The following is a 20,795-nucleotide window of genomic DNA, read 5'->3' as shown; positions in this document are numbered from 1 at the left end:
CTGGGTATGCTTAGAGTGGACAAGTCGCCTGGTCCAGATGGCTTGCATCCCAGGTTGCTAAGGGAATTGGGGGAGGAGATAGCGGAAGGGCTTGCCATAATTTTTCAATCTTCTCTAGATGCGGGGGAGGTGCCTGAGGATTGGAAAGTGGCAAATGTGACACCGTTGTTCAAGAAAGGGTGTAAGGACAATCCTAGTAACTACAGGCTGGTCAGTTTAACATCAGTGGTGGGTAAAGTTTTAGAAATAATAATCAAGGAAAAAATTAACGGGCACTTGGAGAGGCTTAAGCTAATTAAGGAGAACCAACACGGATTTGTAAAAGGAAGATTGTGTTTGACTAATTTAATTGAATTTTTTGGTGACGTAACAGAGAGCATTGATGAAGGGAATGCAATGGATGTTGTCTACATGGATTTTCGGAAGGTGTTTGACAAAGTACCACATAGAAGGCTGGTTAACAAAATTGAGGCTCATGGAATAGATGAGTCAGTGGCAGCTTGGATAGGAATTGGCTTAAGGACAGAAAACAGCAAGTTGTGGTAAATGGCTGTTTTTCAGACTGGAGGATGGTAGGCAGTGGTGTTCCCCAGGGGCCACTGCATTTTTTGATAAATATTATTCCTGGATATTGGAATACAGAGTAGAATTTCTAAATTTGCCGATGACACCAAGCTTGGGGGTGTGGCAAACAGTGATGATGATGATATCAATCGACTGTAACAGGACATAGAAAGGCTAGCAGAATGGGCAGACAAGTGGCAGATGAAATTTAATACAGAGAAGTGTGAGGTGATGCATTTTGGCAGAAGGAACAGGGAAAGGCAATATACACTTAATGGCACAGTTTTAAAGAGTGTGCAGGGACAGAGGGACCTGGAAGTTAATGTGCATAGGTCCCTGAAGGTGGTCATAATCATAATCATAATCATAATAATAATAATCAACTTTATTGTCATTGTTAGTGCACAAGTGCAGTACAACGAAATGTAGGCTTGCGGCTCCTGAGAGTGTACATTTAGATTAAGACATTTAAATTGATATACCTATCAATTCATCCAATGAAAAGCGACGAGTTAAGAAAGTAACTATAGGTTTTTATTGGCTAAATAACAGAGCCCACCCTCGTGGGTGATCGGATACAACAAGGAGGAATGCCAGCCAGTCGACTACCTTTATACCTGGGCAGGTAGGTGGAGTCATGGGCGGTGTCAGCAGTGGTCAGCCCAGGTATAGCAGCGTGACAAGAGGCGACCTCGTATAGTGATACAACAGTGTGAACAGTGATAACCATAGAGTAACGATATAACAGTGATAACTATAGTGTAACGATAGTGGACGATAAAAGTGGTTTACCACATAAACATTCAACATTCATTTGGCTTGTAATATATTAACATAAACATAACCATAATAAAGTGCATTGGCAGATGTGCAGGCTTTAGAGTTTATTTGTGGAGTTCAGTAGGATGACAGCCCTGGGAAAGAAGCTGTTCCTAAATCTGGTCGTACGGGTGCGAATGCATCTGTAGCGTCTCCCAGATGGCAGGAGGGCGAACAGACTGTGGCTGGGGTGGGTAGGGTCTTTGATGATGGACTGTGACCTCCGTAGACAGCGTTTCTGGTATATGTGCTCTATGGTCGGTAGCCGGGTGCCGGTAATGCGTTGGGCAGTTTTGACTACCCGCTGCAGGGCTTTCCGGTCATAGTAGCTGCAGCTGCCATACCATACTGTGATACAGTTCGTCAGGATGCTCTCTATTGTGCAGCGGTAAAAGTTAGAGAGGATCAGGGGTGACAGGTTACATCCCTTCAGCCTCCTTAGGAAATATAGGCGCTGCTGGGCCTTCTTCACCAGAGAGGAGGTATTGAGGGACCAGGAGAGGTCTTCCGTGATGTGGACTCCGAGGAGCTTAAAGCTGTCCACCCTTTCAATAGATATATTGGCCCAGAACTTGGTGTCGGGGGCTTGCCGCTCGTGCAAGCCCCCGATGTGCGCTCACCCTGCACGCCGACATCTGAAACCTGGCCCGCAGTGGATTTCCTGTCAGTGGCCCGGTTCTGATGTCGGCGCGCTGTGCTAACCTGACCCAGCGGCGTAGTTAGTGCGATGTGCCAGCTGGGATCAGGTGAGCACTGTTCAGCCAATCAGGGGAGGGGAAACTTCATTCATAAGTTTGAGAGTAAGAACTGTCAAACTCATGAGAAGTACTGCACCCCAAAACACTACTTAAACTTTAAATAAAATTTAAAAAAACATCCCAATCATTAAATTAAGTATAAATAAGTTTAAAAAAATAATTTAAACAATTTTTTTTTTTGAAAAAAATAAATTTTTAATAAAAAGGGTCTAAAACTAAACTTACCTTATTGTAGATTGTTTAAAATAATAAACCTGTGGAATTTTTTTTCTAAATTACACTAAAACACCACTTACCTGTAAAAATAAATACTTACATGTGCTTTTTACAAGCGTAAAGACCGGAGGCCTTTAGACATGCGCAAATCCCCCAAAACACAGGAAATCCAAGACGCACGCGCTGCCCCCTACAGCGCACGTGCTAGCCTCTTCAACTCTCGGGTGAGAGGAGAGGAAATGCCGGTTTTCAGCGCATGCGCTGTGCATGGTGAAAACCGGCATTTCCTCCGGCCAGACGCGTGAGTACCCCTTCCGTACTCACGCATTTGGGGAGGAATTTCTGCCCCACTGAGTATAAAAGTAGAGACTGACGTAATAAAGCTCACTACACACTTGGTTTGAGTATAAAGCAAGGCTTTAATCAACTTGTTTCAGAACATGGAAGTCTAGTTGTACTTCACTAGTTCCTTGTTTTACAAAATGTCCCTGAAAAGCTGGGCCCACGCCCGAGTATTTATACTCCTTGGACGGCGCCACCAGCTGGCCGTCCAGCATTATTTCACGAGTAGTTTCTTGATGAATGATGAGATTTATAACAGAGAAGTAATGCTGAACCTTTATAAAGCGCTGGTTAGGCCACAACTGAAGTATTGCGTCCAGTTCTGGTCACCACACTTTAGGAAGGATGTGAAGGCCCTTGAGAGGGTGCAGAGGAGATTTACCAGAATGGTTCCGGGGATGGGGGATCTTAGCTACAAGGACAGGTTGGAGAAGCTGGATTTGTTTTCATTAGAGCAAAGGAGGTTGAGGGGAGATTTGATAGAGGTGTACAAGATTATGACGGCTTTGGATAGGCTAGACGGGGAAAGGCTGTTCCCACTAGTTGATGGTACAAGGACTAGGGGACACAGATTTAAGGTTTTGGGCAAGAGATACAGGGGGGATGTGAGGAAAAACTTTTTTACACGAGTGGTGATGACCTGGAACTCGCTGCCGATGGAAGTGGTGGAAGCGGAGACACTCAGTGTTTTCAAGGGGAGACTGGATAGGCACTTGAGGGAAATAAACCTGCGGGACTAGAGCGGGGGAATGGGACTGACTGGATTGCTCGACAGAGAGCCAGCATGGACTCGATGGGCCGAATGGCTTCCTTCTGTGCCGTTAAGATTCTATGACTCTATGAAATGTTTGTCAATTATTATTCCAGCGTGTGGCAAGTTGATGAAAATCAGTCTCCCCATCACAGTGAAAACCTCTGGAACCAGGTTTGGAGCGTGGATGATGGATCCTCTCGCAACAGAGAAAGACAACAAGGTTTGTGGAAATTTGGATAGCAAGCTGGATGCAAAACAGAAAACAGAGAGTAGGGTAAAAGGTAGTTACTCGGATTGGCAAATGGTGGAAAGTATTACATAAGAACATAAGAAATAGGAGCAGGAGTAGACCAGCACGGTGGCATAGTGGTTAGCACTGTTGCCTCACAGCGCCAGGGACCCGGGTTCGAATCCGACCTCAGGTGACTGTCTGTGTGGAGTTTGCACATTCTCCCTGTGTTTGCGTGGGTTTCCTCCGGGTGCTCCGGTTTCCTCCCACAGTCCAAAGATGTGCAGGTTAGGTTGATTGGCTATGATAAAAATTGACCCTTAGTGCTAGGGGGATTAAATACGTGAGGTTACTGGGATATGTGTTGGGGTAGGGATTACGGGGATCGGGTGGGATATGTGCCGGTGCAGGCTCGATGGGCCGAAATGGCCTCTATCTGCACTGTGGGGTTTCTGTGAATTCTGTGTGAATTTGGTCCTTCGAGCCTGCTCCGCCATTCAATAAGATCATGGCTGATCTTCTACCTTTCCTGCACTATCCCCATATCCCTAGATTCCCTTAATATTCAAAAATCTATCAATCTCTGTCTTGAATATACTCAACGGCTGAGCCTCAACAGCCCTCTGGGGTAGAGAATTCCCAAGATTCACCACCCTCTGAGTGAAGACACTTCTCCTCACCTCAGTCCTAAATGGCCGACCCCTTATTCTGAGACTGTCACCCCTGGTTCTAGGCTCCCCAGCCAGGGGAAACATCCTCCCTGCATCTACCCTATCAAGCCCTGTAAGAATTTTGTATGTTTCAATGAGATCACCTCTCATTCTTCTAAACTCTAGAGAATATAGGCCTAGTCTACTCAATCTCTCCTCATAGGACAATCCCCCGTCACAGGAACCAGTCTGGTGAACCTTTGTTGCACTCCCTCTATGACAAGTATATCCTTCCTTATGTGAGGAGAACAAAACTATACACAATAATCCAGGTGTGGTCTCACCAGGGCCCTATATAATGGCAGTAAGACGTCTTTACTCTTACACTCAAATCCTCTTGTAATAAAGGCCAACATACCATTTGCTTTCCTAATTGCTTGCTGTACCTGCATGTTAACTTTCAGTGATTCATATACAAGGACACCCAGGTCCCTCTGAACACCAACATTTCCCAATCTCTCACCATTTAAAATATACTCTGCTTTTCTATTTTTCCTACCAAAGTGGATAACTTCACATTTCTCCACATTATATTCCATTTGCCATGTTCTTGCCCACTCACTTAGCCTGTCTATATCCCCTTGAAGCCTCCTTGCATCCTCCTCACAACTTACATTCCCACGTAGCTTTGTATCGCCAGCAAACTTGGATATTACATTTGGTCCCCTCATCCAAATCATTGATGTAGATTGTGAATAGCTGAGGCACAAGCACTGACTCTTGCGGTACCCCACTAGTTACAGCCTGCCAACCCGAAAATGACCCACTTATTCCCACTCTCTGTTTTCTGTCCGTTAACCAATCCTCGATCCATGCTAGCATATTATCCCCAATCCCATGAGCTCTAATTTTGTTTAATAACTTCTTGTGTGGCACCTTATCAAATGCCTTCTGAAAATCCAAATACACCACATCCACTGGTTCCCCCTTACCTATTCTGCTAGTCACAAGCTCAAAAAACTCTAACAGATTTGTCAAACACGATTTCCCTTTCATAAATCCATGTTGATTCTGGCCAATCCTATTATTATTTTCTAAGTGCCCTGTTACCACTTCCTTAATAATAGATTCTAGCATTTTCCCTACTACTGATGTCAGGCTAACTGGTCTGTAATTTCCCGTTTTCCCTCTCCCTCCTTTCTTAAATAATGGGGTTACATTTGTTACCTTCCAATCCGCGGGAACCGTTCCAGAGTCTATGGTATTTTTGAAAATGACAACTAATGCATCCACTATCTCTATAGCCACCTCTTTCAAAATCCTAGGATGTAGGCCATCAGGTCAAGGGGATTTATTGACTTTCAGTCTCATTACTTTCTCCAGTACTATTTTTTTACTAATACTAATTTCTTTCAGTTCCTCATTCTCGCTAGACCCTTGGTTCTCCACTATTTATGGGAAGTTTTTTACGTCTTCTTCCGTGAAGACAGACACAAAGTATTTGTTTAATTTCTCTGCCATTTCCTTATCCCCCATTATAATTTCTCCTGTCTCAGCCTGTAAGGGACCCACATTTACTTTCGCTAATCTTTTCCTTTTTACATACCTATAGAAGCTTTTACAATCTGTTTTTATGTCTCTCGCTAGTTTACTCTCATATTCTATTTTCTCTTTCTTTATCAATTTCTTGGTCCTCTTTTGCTCAATTCTAAAATCCTCCCAATCCTCAGGCTTACTACATTTTTGGCAACATTATAAGCCTCTTCTTTTATCTAATACTATCTTATAGAAACATAGAAACATAGAAGATAGGAGCAGGAGTAGGCCATTCGGCCCCTCGAGCCTGCTCTGTCATTCAATGCGATCATGGCTGATCATCCAAATTCAGTACCCTGTCCCTGCTTTCTCCCCATACCCCTTGATCCCTTTAACCTTAAGAAATATATCCAACTTCTTCTTGAATATATTTAATGAATTGGCCTCTACTGCCTTCTGTGGTAGAGAATTCCACAGGTTCACCACTCTCTGGGTGAAGAAATTCCTCCTCATTTCTGTCCTAAATGGCTTACCCCTTATCCTTAGACTGTGACCCCTGGTTCTGGACTCCCTGACCATTGGGAACATCCTTCCTGCATCTAGTCTGTCCAGTCCTGTCAGAATTTTATAAGTTTCAATGAGATCCCCTCTCATTCTTCTAAACTCCAGCGAGTATAAGCCCAATCGGCCCAATCTCTCCTCATACATCATTCCTGCCATCCCAGGTATCAGCCTGGTGAATCTTCGCTGAACTCCTTCCATGGCAAGAACATCCTTCCTCAGATAAGGTGACCAAAACTGCACACAATACTCAAGATGTGGTCTCACCAAGGCCCTGTATAACTGCAGCAAGACATCCTTGTTCCTGTACTCAAACCCTCTCGCTACGAAGGCCAACATACCATTTGCCTTCTTAACCGCCTGCTGCACTTGCATGCTTACCTTCAGCGACTGGTGCACAAGGACACCCAGGTCTTGTTGCACTTCCCCTTCTCCCAATCTATTGCCATTCAGATAATAATCTGCCTTCCTGTTTTTGCCACCAAAGTGGATAACCTCACATTTATCCACGTTATATTGCATCTGCCATGCTTCTGCCCAATCACCCAACCTGTCCAAATCATCCTGGAGTTTCTTTAACTTCTCTTGTTAGCCACGGTTGGATCACGTTTCCTGTGGGGTTTTTGTGTCTTAAAGGAATGTATATTTTTTGTAAATTATGTATTAATTCTTTAAATGTTAGCCATTGCTTGTCTACTGTTATACCTTTTAATGTAGTTTCCCAATCTACCTTAGCCAACTTGCCCCTCATACCTATGTAGTTTGCTTTGTTTAGATTTAAGACTCAAGTTTCGGATTTAACTAAATCACTTTCAAACTCAATATAAAATTTTCTCACATTATGGTCACTCTTCCCTAAAGGCCCCTTTACTACAAGGTTATAAATGAACCCTTTCTCATTGCACAATACTAGATCTAAAATAGCCTGTTCCCTAGTTGGTTCCTCAACATACTGATCTGGAAAACTATCTTGCATATATTCCATGAATTCATCCTCCACACTATTACTGCAAATTTGGTTTGTCCAGTCTATATGTAGATTAAAGTCTCCCAAGATCACTGTATTACCCTTATATTATGCACCTCTAATTTCCTGATTTATACTCTGCCCGATATTACAGCTACTGTTCGGTGGCCTATAAACAACTTCCACCAATGTTTCCTGCCCCTTGCTGTTTCTTAGTTCCACCCAAACTGATTCAACTTTTTGATTTTCGGAGCTAAGATCCTTTCTCTCTACTGTCTTTATCCCATCCTTCATTCTCAGGGCTACCCCTCCTCCTTTTCCATTTTGCCTATCTCTTCTAAACGTTAAGTCTCCTGGAATATTTAATTACCAACCTTGGCCACTTGTAACCACGTCTCCATTATGGCTATTAGATCAAACCTGTTCATTGCTATCTGAGCTATGAATTCATCTATTTTGTTGCGAATGCTTCGTGCAGTCAGATATCGTGCCTTTAGCTTTGACTTATTTCTCTTTTTCCCTGATGTCACCTTAGTCACTGATGCCCTATGACCTTTGTTACTTTCTTTGTCCCTTATCATCGAATCATAGAAAGTTACAGCACGGAAGGAGGCCATTTCGGCCCATTGTGTCCGCGCCGGCCAACAGAGAGCTATCCAGCCTAATCCCACTTCCCAGCTCTTGATCCGTAGCCCTGCAGGTTAGAGCATCCCAAGTGCACATCCAAGTACTTTTTAAATGTGGTTAGGGTTCCTGCCTCTACCATCCTTTCAGGCAGTGAGTTCCAGACACTCACAACCCTCTGGGTGAAGAAACTTCCCCACAAATCCCCTCTAAACCTTCCACCAATTACTTTAAATTTGTGCCCCCTGGTATTTGACCCCTCTGCTAAGGGAAATAGGTCCTTTCTATCGACTTTATCTAGGCCCCTCATAATTTTATTCACCTCAATAAGGTCTCCCCTCAGCCTCCTCTGTTCCAAGGAAAACAGACCCAGCCTATCCAGTCTTTCCTCATAGCTAAGATTCTCTACTCCCAGCAACATCCTTGTAAATCTCCTCTGTACCCTCTCTAGTGCAATCACATCTTTCCTGTAATGTGGTGACCAGAACTGCACGCAGTACTCTAGCTGAGGCCTAACTAGTGTTTTATACAGTTGAAGCATAACTCCCCTGCTCTTGTATTCTGTGCCACGGCTAATAAAGGCAAGCATTCCGTATGCCTTCTTAACCACCTTATCTACCTGGCCTGCTACCTTCAGGGATCTGTGGACCTGCACTCCAAGGTCCCTTTGTTCCTCTACACTACTCAGTGTCCTACCATTTAATGTGTATTCCCTTTCCTTGTTAGCCCTCCCCAAATGCATTACCTCACACTTCTCCAGATTGAATTCCATTTGCCACTGTTCTGCCCACCTGACCAATTTATTGATATCTTCCTGCAGTCTACAGCTCCCTTCTTCAGTATCAACCACACAGCCGATTTTAGTATCATCTGCAAACTTCTTAATCACACCCCCTATATTCAAGTCAAGATCATTGATATATACCACAAAAAGCAAGGGACCTAGTACTGAGCCCTGCGGAACCCCACTGGAAACAGCCTTCCAGTCACAAAAACACCCATCAACCATTACCCTCTGCTTCCTGTCTCCGAGCCAGTTTTGAATCCAACTTGACACTTTGCCCTGGATCCCATGGGCTTTTGACTTCGTGACCAGTCTGCCATGTGGAACTTTATCAAAAGCCTTGCTAAAGTCCATATACACTACATCAAACACACTACCCTCATCTACCCTCATTGTTCCCTTCTCAAAAAATTCAATCAAGTTTGTCAGACACGACCTTCCCTTAACAAATCCATGCTGACTATCCTTGATTAATCCGTGTCTTTCTAAATGAAGATTTATCCTGTCCTTCAGAATTCTTTCCAATAAATTTCCTACCACTGAGGTTAGGCTGACTGGCCATAATTACTCGGTCTATCCTTTTCTCCCTTTTTAAACAAGGGTACCACATTAGCAGTCCTCCAGTCCTCCGGCACCACACCTGAAGCCAGAGAGAATTGGAAAATGATGGTCAGGGCCTCTGCTATTTCCTCTTTTGCTTTGCTTAACAGCCTGGGATACATTTCATCCGGGCCTGGGGATTTATCCACTTTTAAAGCTGCTAAACCCCTTAATACTTCCTCTCTCACTATGTTTATTTCATCTAATATTTCACACACCTCCCCCCCGATAGCAATGTCTGCTTCACCTCTCTCCTTTGTGAAAACAGATGCAAAGTATTCATTAAGCACCCTACCGATGTCTCCTGCCTCCACACACAGATTACCCTCATGATCTCTAATAGGCCCTACCCTTTCTTTAGTTATCCTCTTACTCTTAATATATTTATAAAACATCTTTGGGTTTTCCTTGATTTTACTTGCCAAGAATTTTTCATGCTCTCTTTGCTTTCCTAATATCCTTTTTAATTGCACCCCTGCACTTTCTGTACTCCTCTAAAGATTCTGGAGTATTTAGCCCTTGATATCTGTCATACGCCTCCCTTCTTTTCTTTATCCTACCCGGTATGTCCCTAAACATCTAGGGGGCTCTAGATTTGTTAGTCCCACCTTTTTTCTTTAAGGGCACATACTTGGTCTGAACCCTCTGGATCTCCTCCTTGAATGCCTCCCACTGCTCTGACACTGATTTACCTTCAAGTATCTGTTTCAAGTCCACTATGGCTAAATCCCCTCTGAGCTTAGCAAAATTTGCTTTTCCCCAATGTAGAATTTTTATTCCCGGTCTATCCTTGCCCTTTTCCATAACTACCTTAAATCTAACAGAATTATGGCCACTAGCACCAAAATGCTCCCCCACTGATACTCCTTCTACCTGCCCAGCTTCATTCCCTAAAACAAAGTCCAGAACCGCCCCCTCCCTTGTTGGGTTTGCTACATACTGGCTAAATAAGTTCTCCTGGATGCATTTTAGGAATTCCGCACCCTCGAGACCCTTTTCACTCATTTTATCCCAGTTAATATTGGGGTAGTTGAAATCCCCTTCCTGACCAAATCTGCTTATTTTTCCTAAAACTCTGCTCTAGAGCCTTGACATTTCTCTCGCAGCTTTTTAATTTGCTCTTTCCTGAATCCTCCACCCACCCCTTCATTAGTTTAAAGCCCTGTCTTTTGATTTCGTTTTTTATGGGATGTGGGCGTTGCTGGCAAGGCCAGCATTTATTGCCCATCCCTAATTGCCCTTGAGAAGGTGGTGGTAAGCCGCCTTCTTGAACCGCTGCAGTCCGTGTGGTGAAGGTGCTCCAACAGTGCTGTTAGGGAGGGTGTTCCAGAATTTTGACCCAGCGACGATGAAGGAACGGTGATATATTTCCAAGTCAGGATGGTGTGTGGCTTGGAGGGGAACTTGGAGGTGGTGGTGTTCCCATGCGCCTTCTGCCCTTGTCCTTCTAGGTGGAAGAGGTCGTGGGTTTGGGAGGTGCTGTCGAAGAAGCCTTGGCGAGTTGCTGCAGTGCATCTTGTAGATGGTACACACTGCAGCCGCGGTACGCCGGTGGTGGAGAGAGTGAATGTTTAAGGTGGTGGATGGGGTGCCAATCAAGCAGGCTGCTTTGTCCTGGATGGTGTCAAGCTTCTTGAGTGTTGTTGGAGCTGCACTCATCCAGACAAGTGGAGATTATTCCATTACACTCCTTACTTGTGCCTTGTAGATGGTGGAAAGTCTTTGGGGAGTCAGGAGCTGAGACACTCGCCGCAGAATACCCAGCCTCTGACCTGCTCTTGTTACCACAGTATTTATGTGGCTGATCCAGTTAAGTTTCTGGTCAATGGTGACCCCCAGGATGATGTTAGTGGGGAATTCGGCAATGGTAATTGTAACGTCCGTGTGTAATTGAGACACGGACTGCAGAAGTTGGTTATAACAGGTGTTTACTGAATGGAGACAAAACTGGAACTACTATACACAGTTACTACACAGGCTTATATACAGGGGTGGTCACTACTGGTACTGCAGCATACAGGGGCTGCAGAATATAGTTCCTTCTTCAAGGTACATAAACTACAATTCCTCCCCTTTTAGCTAAACAGTACATAACATTCGATTAATAATTAAATAACATATTTACAATTACAGTTGCTATATACATTAGCTGAAGTTAATCAATTATAAATTCAGTCTTTGAGGAGGCTTCCTGACTTTGTCCGGATAACGCCTCTTTGGGGTATCAGGTTCTTCTGGCAAAGTTGATTCGGAATCAATGTCGTTGTTTGGTTCGTCTGCTTCCAATATCACCGATTCTGAGGTAGATGCAATTGGTACTTCGGTTTCATCACCAGGTGTATAGGATCGTGGTGTAGATTTGACGTTTCCCAGTGACTCTAGAATCTGGTCAGCATGGCGTCTTACAATACTCTCTCCAACGTCCATGGTATACATTAGAGGTCCTTGCCGTGTGCAGATCGTTCCTGGCTGCCATTTCTCTGTGCGGTAGTCCCGGGCCAAAACTGGTTGACCTATCTTGAAACTCCTGGTTGGCCTTTCATTCATATTCTGAAACTGCCTGTTCTCCACATCTCTTCTGATGTTTGGCTTAACCAAATCCAAGCGGCACCTTAGTCTTCGATTGAAGAACATCATGGCTGGAGTTTGGTTGGTAACCGCATGTGTCGCATTCCGGTAGGCAAACAAGAAGTTATCCACCTTGTGTTGTAGGGGTATGTCTTCATTACACTTTGCCTTGATAGCCTTCTTGAATGTTTGAACGAACCTCTCAGCCAATCCATTGGTGGCTGGATGATATGGGGCGGATGTGTAATGCTTAACACCATTGTTCTTTAAGAACCTCCGGAACTCTTCAGACACAAACTGTGGTCCATTGTCGGAGCAAATCTGTTCAGGCAGCCCATTTCTGGCGAATATGGTTCGTAAGACTGTGATAGTTTATTCTGTGGTGGTTGAGGACATTTTTATTACCTCTGGCCACTTTGAATGCGTATCCACCGCAATTAAAAACATCGAGTCCATAAATGGACCAGCAAAATCAATGTGTACCCTTTGCCATGGATGTAGAGGGGCTTGTGGTGGGGCGTTTTGGACCTTCTGGCATCCTGTACAGCTCTTGGTCATCGCTTTGATTTCTCTATCGATTCCCGGCCACCACACAAACGCTCTGGCTAAGTTCTTCATTTTTACGCCTCCCAGATGACCCTCATGAAGCTCATTGAGCACTCTATCCTTCAATTTGGGTGGAATTACTACTCTGGATCCACACATCAAGGTTCCTTGGCACACTGACAGCTGTTCTCTTCTCGGTGAGAATGCTGGCAACAGTTGTTCGCCATGTGCTGGCCATCCCTTCACCGTTAAATCATAGACCCTGGAGAGTGTCGGGTCATTTCGTGTTTCCTTTTCTATGTTTGCATTCGTCACAGGTAGACATTCGACTGTGGTCGAGTGGAATATCTCCACAGGATCCACTGCAGGTGCTTCTTCCACCATCGGCAACGGTAGGCGCGACAATCCATCAGCATTCCCATGCTGTTTAGTTCCTTTGTACTCGATGCCATACTGGTGTGCCCCTAGGAAAAGGGACCACCTCTGTAGCCGTTGTGCTGTCATTATCGGGACGCCCTTCTTAGGGTTGAAAATGGAGACAAGAGGTTGATGATCAGTTAGTAGAGTAAATTTCTGTCCGTGCAGGTAGTGATTGAACTTCTTCACCCCCCACACCAGGCTGAGGGCCTCTGTCAATCTGGGCGTAGTTACGCTCGGCTGCAGTTAACGAGCGTGACGCAAGCTATCGGCCTCTCTGAACCATCAAGGGATTTATGTGACAGTACCGCTCCAACGCCGTAGGGAGACACATCACACGCCAATCTTATCGGTAGTGATGGGTTGTAGTGAGCCAATACTCTTGAAGTGATCAGGCCTTTACACTTCTGAAAGGCCCGCTTACATTCATCGCTCCATTTCCATGCCACTCCAGTTTGTAGCAGGGCGTTCAGTGGGTGCAGAATTGTGGACAAATTCGGCAAAAACTTATGGTAGTAATTCACCAATCCGAGGAATGACCTCAGTTGCGACACATTTTCAGGCGCTGGAGCCTTAACTACTGCTTCAATTTTGTCAGGGGACTTATGTAACCCCTCTTCATCAATCACGTGGCCACAATACAATATTTGTTTCTTTAAAAACTCGCACTTGGGGCGATTGGCTCGTAGCCCATGTTCTCTTCGTCTAGTGAGCACCTGCTCTAGGTTGGCAAGGTGTTCACTGTCATTTTCACCTGTCACTAGGATGTCGTCTAAGTAACACTGAGTCCCCAGAATCCCTTGCAGGACTTGTTCCATCACTCTTTGCCATATAGCCGGAGCTGATGCAACTCCGAATACCAGTCGATTATACTGGTAAAGACCTTTGTGAGTGTTTATCGTGAGATATTTCCTAAAGGATTCTTCAACCTCCATCTGCAAATATGCTTGCGCTAGGTCTATTTTTGTAAAACGTTTCCCTCCAGATAGTGAGGCGAAAATATCTTCTATCCGCGAAGAGGATACTGTACTGTGTGAAGGACTGGGTTCACAGTCACCCTGAAGTCCCCACAGATGCAAACCTTCCTTGGCTCCTCAGACTTATTGTTTAACGTTTTCTTCATGACAGGTACGATGGGTGTCGCCCACTCGCTCCAGTCTACCGTAGTTAACACGCCTGCATTCTCCAGATTCTTCAGCTCTGCCTCGACGGCTGGGCGAATTGCATACGGTACCGGTCTTGCTTTGAAAAACTTGGGAATTGCATTCTGTTCTATTTTTATCGAGGCGGTTATGCCTTTAAGAGTTCCCAGTTCTTGTTGAAATACCTCTTTAGCGTTAGCCAAGATTTTTGACAATCGTCCAGGTGTGACGTCGTCATCCTTTTTACCAGCCACAGTCAGTGCCTGAATGGAGTGCCAGTCTAAACTTATCTTTCTGATCCATTCACGTCCCAATAACGGTGGTCCACCATCTTGCAGTATGTACAGATACAATTTCTGTATTTCCTTGCCGTTGTATTTGACAGGCACCCTTATTTTCCCTCTGGGGTTTACTTTCTGCCCCGTATATGTCTTCAAGACAATGGATGTGTCTTTCAAGGGTATGTGTGAGAATAGCTGCTCGTAGTCTCGTCGATTCATGACGGTCAGGGCTGATCCTGTATCCAATTCCATTTTGACTTGTGACCCTGCTATTGTGACGGTGACCCAAATGGTTCGGTGATCCTCTTTTGTGATTACGTTGTGTAGTTTGAGACAGCTTAGTCTCTTGTTCCCGGATTCACTATCGCTCTTCTGGTCTTCGGAACTACTGTCCGTCATCTTTTGTATTTTCCTGTACTTTTCCTTAGTAGTCTTTTTGTTGTCGTTACTCTTCTTCCCGGACCTGCAAACTCGTGCAATGTGTCCCATCTTTCCGCATTGCCTGCATGTTTTGTCCTTGGACCAGCAGTCCTTCTGGTCATGGGTTGTTCTGCCGCAGCAATAACATTTTTCAAATCCCCGTGTCATTTCATGGGTGCCGTATTTGTTAGATCCATGTGTTAATGGAGACACGGAATGCAGGAGTTGATTTAACAAGTGTTTACTGAACAAAGTCCGGAGGTGAACTAACAACACAAGACGCTACACAGGCTTATATACCCGAGTGGTCACTACTGGTACTACAGTATACAGGGGCTTCAAAAATATAGTTCCTCTTAAAGGTACATACACTACAATTCCTCCCCTTTTAGATAAATAGTACGTAACATTTTAAGTAATCATTAAATAACATTTTTACAAGAACAATAATATACACATTTGCTGAAGTTAATCAATTACAAATTCAGTCTCTCTGGAGGCTTCCTGACTCAGTCCGGATAACGCCTCAGTGGTGTAGTAGGTTCTTTTGGCAAGGTCGATTCGGCTTCAATGCTAGTGTCGGGTTTATCTGGTTCCAGTATCACCGGATCGGAGGTAGATACTATGGGTATCTCTGCTTCATCACTAGGCATATAGAGTTGTGGTGTAGGTTGTCCTTTTTCGGATGACTCTATGATCTGGTCAGCATGGCGCCTTATTATGCTTTCTCCAATGTCCACGGTATACATCAGCAGTCCTAGTCGTGTGCAAATAGTTCCAGGCTGCCATTTCTCGGTACGGTAGTCCCGGGCCAAAAGTGGTTGACCTATCTGGGAGGTTCTAGTTGGCCTTTCATTCATGTCTTGAAATTGACAGTTCTCTATGTCCCTTCTGACGTTTGGCCTACCAAATCCAGCCGGCATCTTAGTCTTCTATTGAAAAACATCATGGCGGGCATTTGGTTTGTAACCACATGTGTTGCATTCCTGTACGCAAACAAGAAGTTATCTACCTTATGTTGTAGATTTATGTCTTCATTACCCATGGCCTTTATGGCCTTCTTGAAGGTCTGGACAAACCTTTCAGCCAATCCATTGGTGGCGGGATGGTATGGGGCGGACGTGTAGTGCTTAACCCCATTGTTTTTTAAGAACTTCCTGAATTCTTCGGATACAAATTGCGGTCCATTATCAGAACAGACCTGTTCAGGCAGCCCATTCCTGGCGAATATGGTCCTTAATACTGTGATGGTTTTTTCCGTGGTGATGGAGGACATCTTTATTACCTCCGGCCACTTGGAGTGTGCATCCACCGCGATTAAGAACATTGAGTCCATAAATGGACCAGCAAAGTCGATATGTATCCTTTGCCATGGAGATGAGGGCCACTCCCATGGATGTAGAGGGGCTTGTGGTGGGGCGTTTTGGACCTTCTGGCATCCGAGACAGCTCTTGGTCATTTCTTCGATGTCTCCATCGATACCTGGCCACCACACAAACGCTCTGGCTAATTCTTCATTTTCGCTCCACCCAGATGCCCCTCGTGAAGCTCCTTTAGCACTCTAACCTTGAGTTTGGGTGGAATCACCACTCTGGATCCACACATCAAGGTTCCTCGGCACACTGACAGCTGTTCTCTTCTTTGCGAGAATGCTGGCAACACTGGTTCGCCATGTGCTGGCCATCCCTTCACCGTTAAATCGTAGACTCGTGAGAGAGTCGGTTCATTTCGCGTTTCCTTTTCAATGGTAGAACTTGTCACCGGTAGACATTCCACTATGGTCGAGTGGAATATCTCCACTGGGTCCACTGTAGGCGCCTCTTCCACCGTTGGCAACGGTAGGCGCGATAACCCGTCAGCATTCCCATGCTGTTTTGTTCCTTTGTACTCTATGTCATATTGGTGTGCCCCTAGGAAAAGGGACCACCTCTGTAGCCTTTGCGCTGTCATAATGGGAACGCCCTTTTTAGGGTTGAATATGGAGACGAGGGGTTGATGGTCAGTCAACAAGGTAAACTTTTGTCCGTGTAGGTAATGGTTGAATTTCTTCACCCCCCACACCAGGCTGAGTGCCTCCCTGTCGATCTGGGCATAGTTACGCTCAGCTGAGTTCAATGAGCGTGACGCAAAAGCTATCGGCCGCTCCGAGCCATCAGGGAATCTATGCGATAATACCGCTCCCACGCCGTAAGGGGATGCATCGCATGCCAGTCTGATTGGTAGTGATGGGTTGTAATGAGCCAACACTTCCCTGGACGTGATCAAGCCTTTGCATTTATGGAAGGCACGTTTACAGTCTTCGCTCCATTTCCAAACTACTCCCGTTTGTAGCAGTGCGTTAAGCGGGTGCAGAACCGTCGACAAGTTTGGTAAAAATTTATGATAGTAATTTACTAATCCCAGGAACGACCTTAATTGTGAGACATTTTCAGGCGCTGGGGCCTTTACGACCGCTTCAATTTTTTCAGGTGACTTATGCAACCCTTCTTCGTTAATGACATGGCCACAATATGATATTTGTTTCTGGAAAAATTTGCATTTGGGGCAATTTACTCGTAGGCCCCGTTCTCTCAGCCTCGTGAGCACCTGCTCCAAGTTGGCAAGGTGTTCGTTGTCGTTTTCTCCTGTTACAAGGATGTTGTCTAGGTAGCATTGAGTCCCCGGAATCCCTTGCAGGACTTGCTCCATAGTTCTTTGCCAGATAGCCAGAGCTGATGCCACTCCGAAAACCAGTCGATTGTACTGGTACAGGCCTTTGTGTGTGTTTATCGTGAGATACGTTTTAGAGGCCTCCTCAACCTCCATCTGTAGATATGCCTGTGCTAAGTCAATTTTGGTGAAATGTTTCCCTCCGGATAGTGAGGCGAAAATATCTTCTATCCTCGGAAGAGGATACTGTACCGTGTGAAGAACCGGGTTTACAGTCACCTTGAAGTCCCCACAGATGCGAACTTTTCTCTGTTCTTCAGATTTATCATTATTCAACGTTTTCTTCATGACCGGGACGATGGGTGTTGCCCACTCGTTCCAATCTACCTTGGATAACACGCCTGCTTTTTCCAAATTCTCCAGCTCTGCCTCGACGGCTGTACGATTTGCGTATGGCACCGGCCTTGCCTTAAAAAACTTGGGAATTGCCGCATTTTCCACTTTTATTGAGGCGGTGGCGCCTTTCAGGGCTCCTAGTTCCTGTTGAAACACTTCTTTGGCGTTAGCCAAGATTTCTTTTAATCGTCCAGGTATGACGTCATCATTGTTTTTTTTCTTACTGGTCACCGTCGGTGCCTGAATGGAGTGCCAGTCTAAACGTATCTTTGTGATCAATTCACGTCCCAACAACGGTGGACCACCATCTTGCAGAACGTATAAATACAACTTCTGTATTTCCTTGCCGTTGTATACAACAGGCAGCCTTATTTTCCCTCTGGGGTATACTTTCTGCCCCGTATATGTCTTCAAGACAATGGATGTGTCTTTCAAAGGTATATGCGGAAATAGCTGCTCGTAATCCCGTTGACTCATGACGGTCAGAGCTGATCCTGTATCTAGCTCCATTTTGACTGGGGACCCCGCTATCGTGAGGGTAACCCAAATGGTCTGGTAATCTTCTTTGGCAATTACATTATGTAATTTGAGACAGCTTAGTCTCTTGTTTCCGGAGTCGCTATCGCTCTTCTGGTCTTCGGAGCTACTGTCCGTCATCATTTGTACCTTTCTGTACTTTTCCTTATTGACCTTTTTACTGTCAGCGGATTTCTTTCCAGATCTGCATACACGTGCAATGTGCCCCATCTTTCCGCATTGCCTGCATGCTTTGTCCTTGAACCAGCAGTCCTTCTGGTCATGGGTGGATCTGCCGCAGCGATAACATCTCTCGAAACCCCGTGTCATTTCATGGGTGCCGAAGTCCTGTGGCTTTTGCTGTATCTCTGCAGCTCCTCTTGCTGCTGCTTCGTATGATACAGCCACACTGAAAGCCTTGTCCAGTGTTAAATCTTTCTCAGAAAGTACCTTTTCTGTGTTCCTTCGCTTAGGAGACCGCAGACGAATTTGTCTTGTAGAGAATCTGCCAGCCCTGCCCCGAATTGGCAGTGCTTTGACAGCTTTCGTAATTCAGTGAGGTAATCAGCGTTACTTTCATTCTTGTGCTGATTCCTCCTGAAGAATTTGAATCGTTCCGCTATCAGCAGCGGTGTTGGGTTTAAGTGCTCCTGTAAGGTATCAACAGTCTCCTTAAAATTCTTGTCCATCGGTTTGGCTGGAGTGATCAAGTTTTGTAACAGCTCGTATGTCCTTGCGCCCATCAGCTTTAGAAGTACCGATGCCTTTTTATCATCCGCTACTTCATTCGCCTTGCAATATACCTCCACTCTTTCCACATATGTGGTCCAATCTTCTATATCACTATCGAAAGCAATAATATTGCCAGTCTTTGGCATCTTGAAAACCTAAAATGGCGCTTCCCGCGCTTTTCTTTCTTCCCCGCCGAGTTAAGATGGCGCCTCCCGCGCTTTCCCGCCGCTGCCGCTACTGCCAACGCTGTTGCTGGCGATTAATTTTTTTTTTATATATCGCTTCAATAGTTTCTCCGTTACTTGGAGAACCATTCCCGTCATGGAGAGGACCCTCTGGGACTTTCCCCTCCCTCCGCTCGGTCCGAACGCCGACCTGCTTTGCAGCACCGACCGTGCCCTGAGTGCTCCACCCTCTCTCTCTCTTTGCTTCTGCTTCCCGACTCGCTGCCCGGCCCTGTTGCAGAGCCACCCAATCGAGCTCTAGCCCGCCGCAGCCCAGGAAGGATCAGTGCACTACCTGCCACCAGCCCGTTTAGCTGGGGAAACCACAAACTGGAGACCAAGCCTGGCCCTCGTTTTCGAGTTTCTTCGAGTTATTTTTTTTTCTTGCTTCTGGCTTTGACCTTTGTCTGAGGAATTGATCCCCTAGAGGTGCTGCCGAATTGCAGCTAAGTTCGTTTCTAACTCGTCACCACCGTTAGATCCGTGTGTTAATGGAGACACGGAATGCAGGAGTTGATTTAACAAGTGTTTACTGAACAAAGTCTGGAGGTGAACGAACAACACAAGATGCTACACAGGCTTATATACCCGAGTGGTCACTACTGGTACTACAGTATACAGGGGCTTCAAAAACATAGTTCCTCTTAAAGGTACATACACTACAGTATTCCTGTGGCTTTTGCTGTATTTCCGCAGCTCCCCTTGCTGCTGCTTCGTACGATACTGCCACGCTGAAAGCCTTATCTAGCGTCAGCTCTTTCTCTGAGAGTAACCTCTTCTGGGTTCCTTCACTCAGGAGTCCACAGACAAATTTGTCCCGTAGGGTATCTGCCAGTCCTGCTCCGAACTGGCAGTGCTTTGATAGCTTGCGTAGTTCCGTAAGGTAATCAGCATTGCTCTCGTCTTTATGCTGATTTCTCTTGTGGAATTTAAATCTTTCTGCTGTCAGCAGTGGTGTAGGATTTAGGTGTTCCTGTAGGATATCAACAATTTCGTTAAAACTCTTCTCCATCGGTTTGACTGGAGTGATCAGGTTCCGCAATAGGCCGTACATTCTTGCGCCCATTAAGTTTAGTAGTACCGATGCCTTTTTCTCATCGGCTACTTCATTTGCCTTGCAATATACTTCGACTCTTTCCACATACGTGGTCCAGTCTTCTATTGCATTATCGAAGGCAGAGATATTGCCAGTCTTCGGCATCTTGGAGATCTAAGATGGTGCCTCCCGCGCTTTGCCCTCTTCCCCGATTGAACAAAATGGCGCCTCCCGCGCTTTGCCTTCTTCCCCGCTGGATTAAGATGGCGCCTCCCGCGCTTTCTGTCTTTTCCGCTGCTGCCAGCGCTGTTGCTGGCATTTTTACGCCTTGATGGCGATGCCCTATGGTCTTCGCGCACTTTCCCCCGCGCTGCTGCCAATGCCGCTCTCCGCGGTCCCCGTGTCAAACTGCAGCTCCTCGCGGCTTTCTGCGCTTCTAATTTCTTTTATTTTAATTTCTGTTC

The 20,795-nt window shown here is 45.4% G+C and overlaps 1 protein-coding gene across 1 annotated transcript in view; it reads left to right on the top strand.

Annotated features, from left to right (window-relative positions):
- LOC147122436 (noelin-3-like) overlaps positions 1 to 20,795 on the top strand; it is a 104,805-nt gene that overhangs the window by 36,514 nt on the left and 47,496 nt on the right. The window contains exon 5 of the mRNA XM_085983594.1: positions 3,567 to 3,673. Within this exon, the coding sequence (XP_085839720.1) occupies positions 3,567 to 3,673 (107 nt within the window). The remainder of the gene's footprint in view (positions 1 to 3,566; positions 3,674 to 20,795) is intronic.

This window comes from Somniosus microcephalus, chromosome 3 (assembly GCF_052327205.1).
Source record: "Somniosus microcephalus isolate GS21.2 chromosome 3, FLI_Smic_1.0, whole genome shotgun sequence".
NCBI lineage: Eukaryota > Metazoa > Chordata > Chondrichthyes > Squaliformes > Somniosidae > Somniosus > Somniosus microcephalus.
Note: the sequence above shows the minus strand (reverse complement) of the source record. Positions and strands in the feature narration are given on the sequence as shown.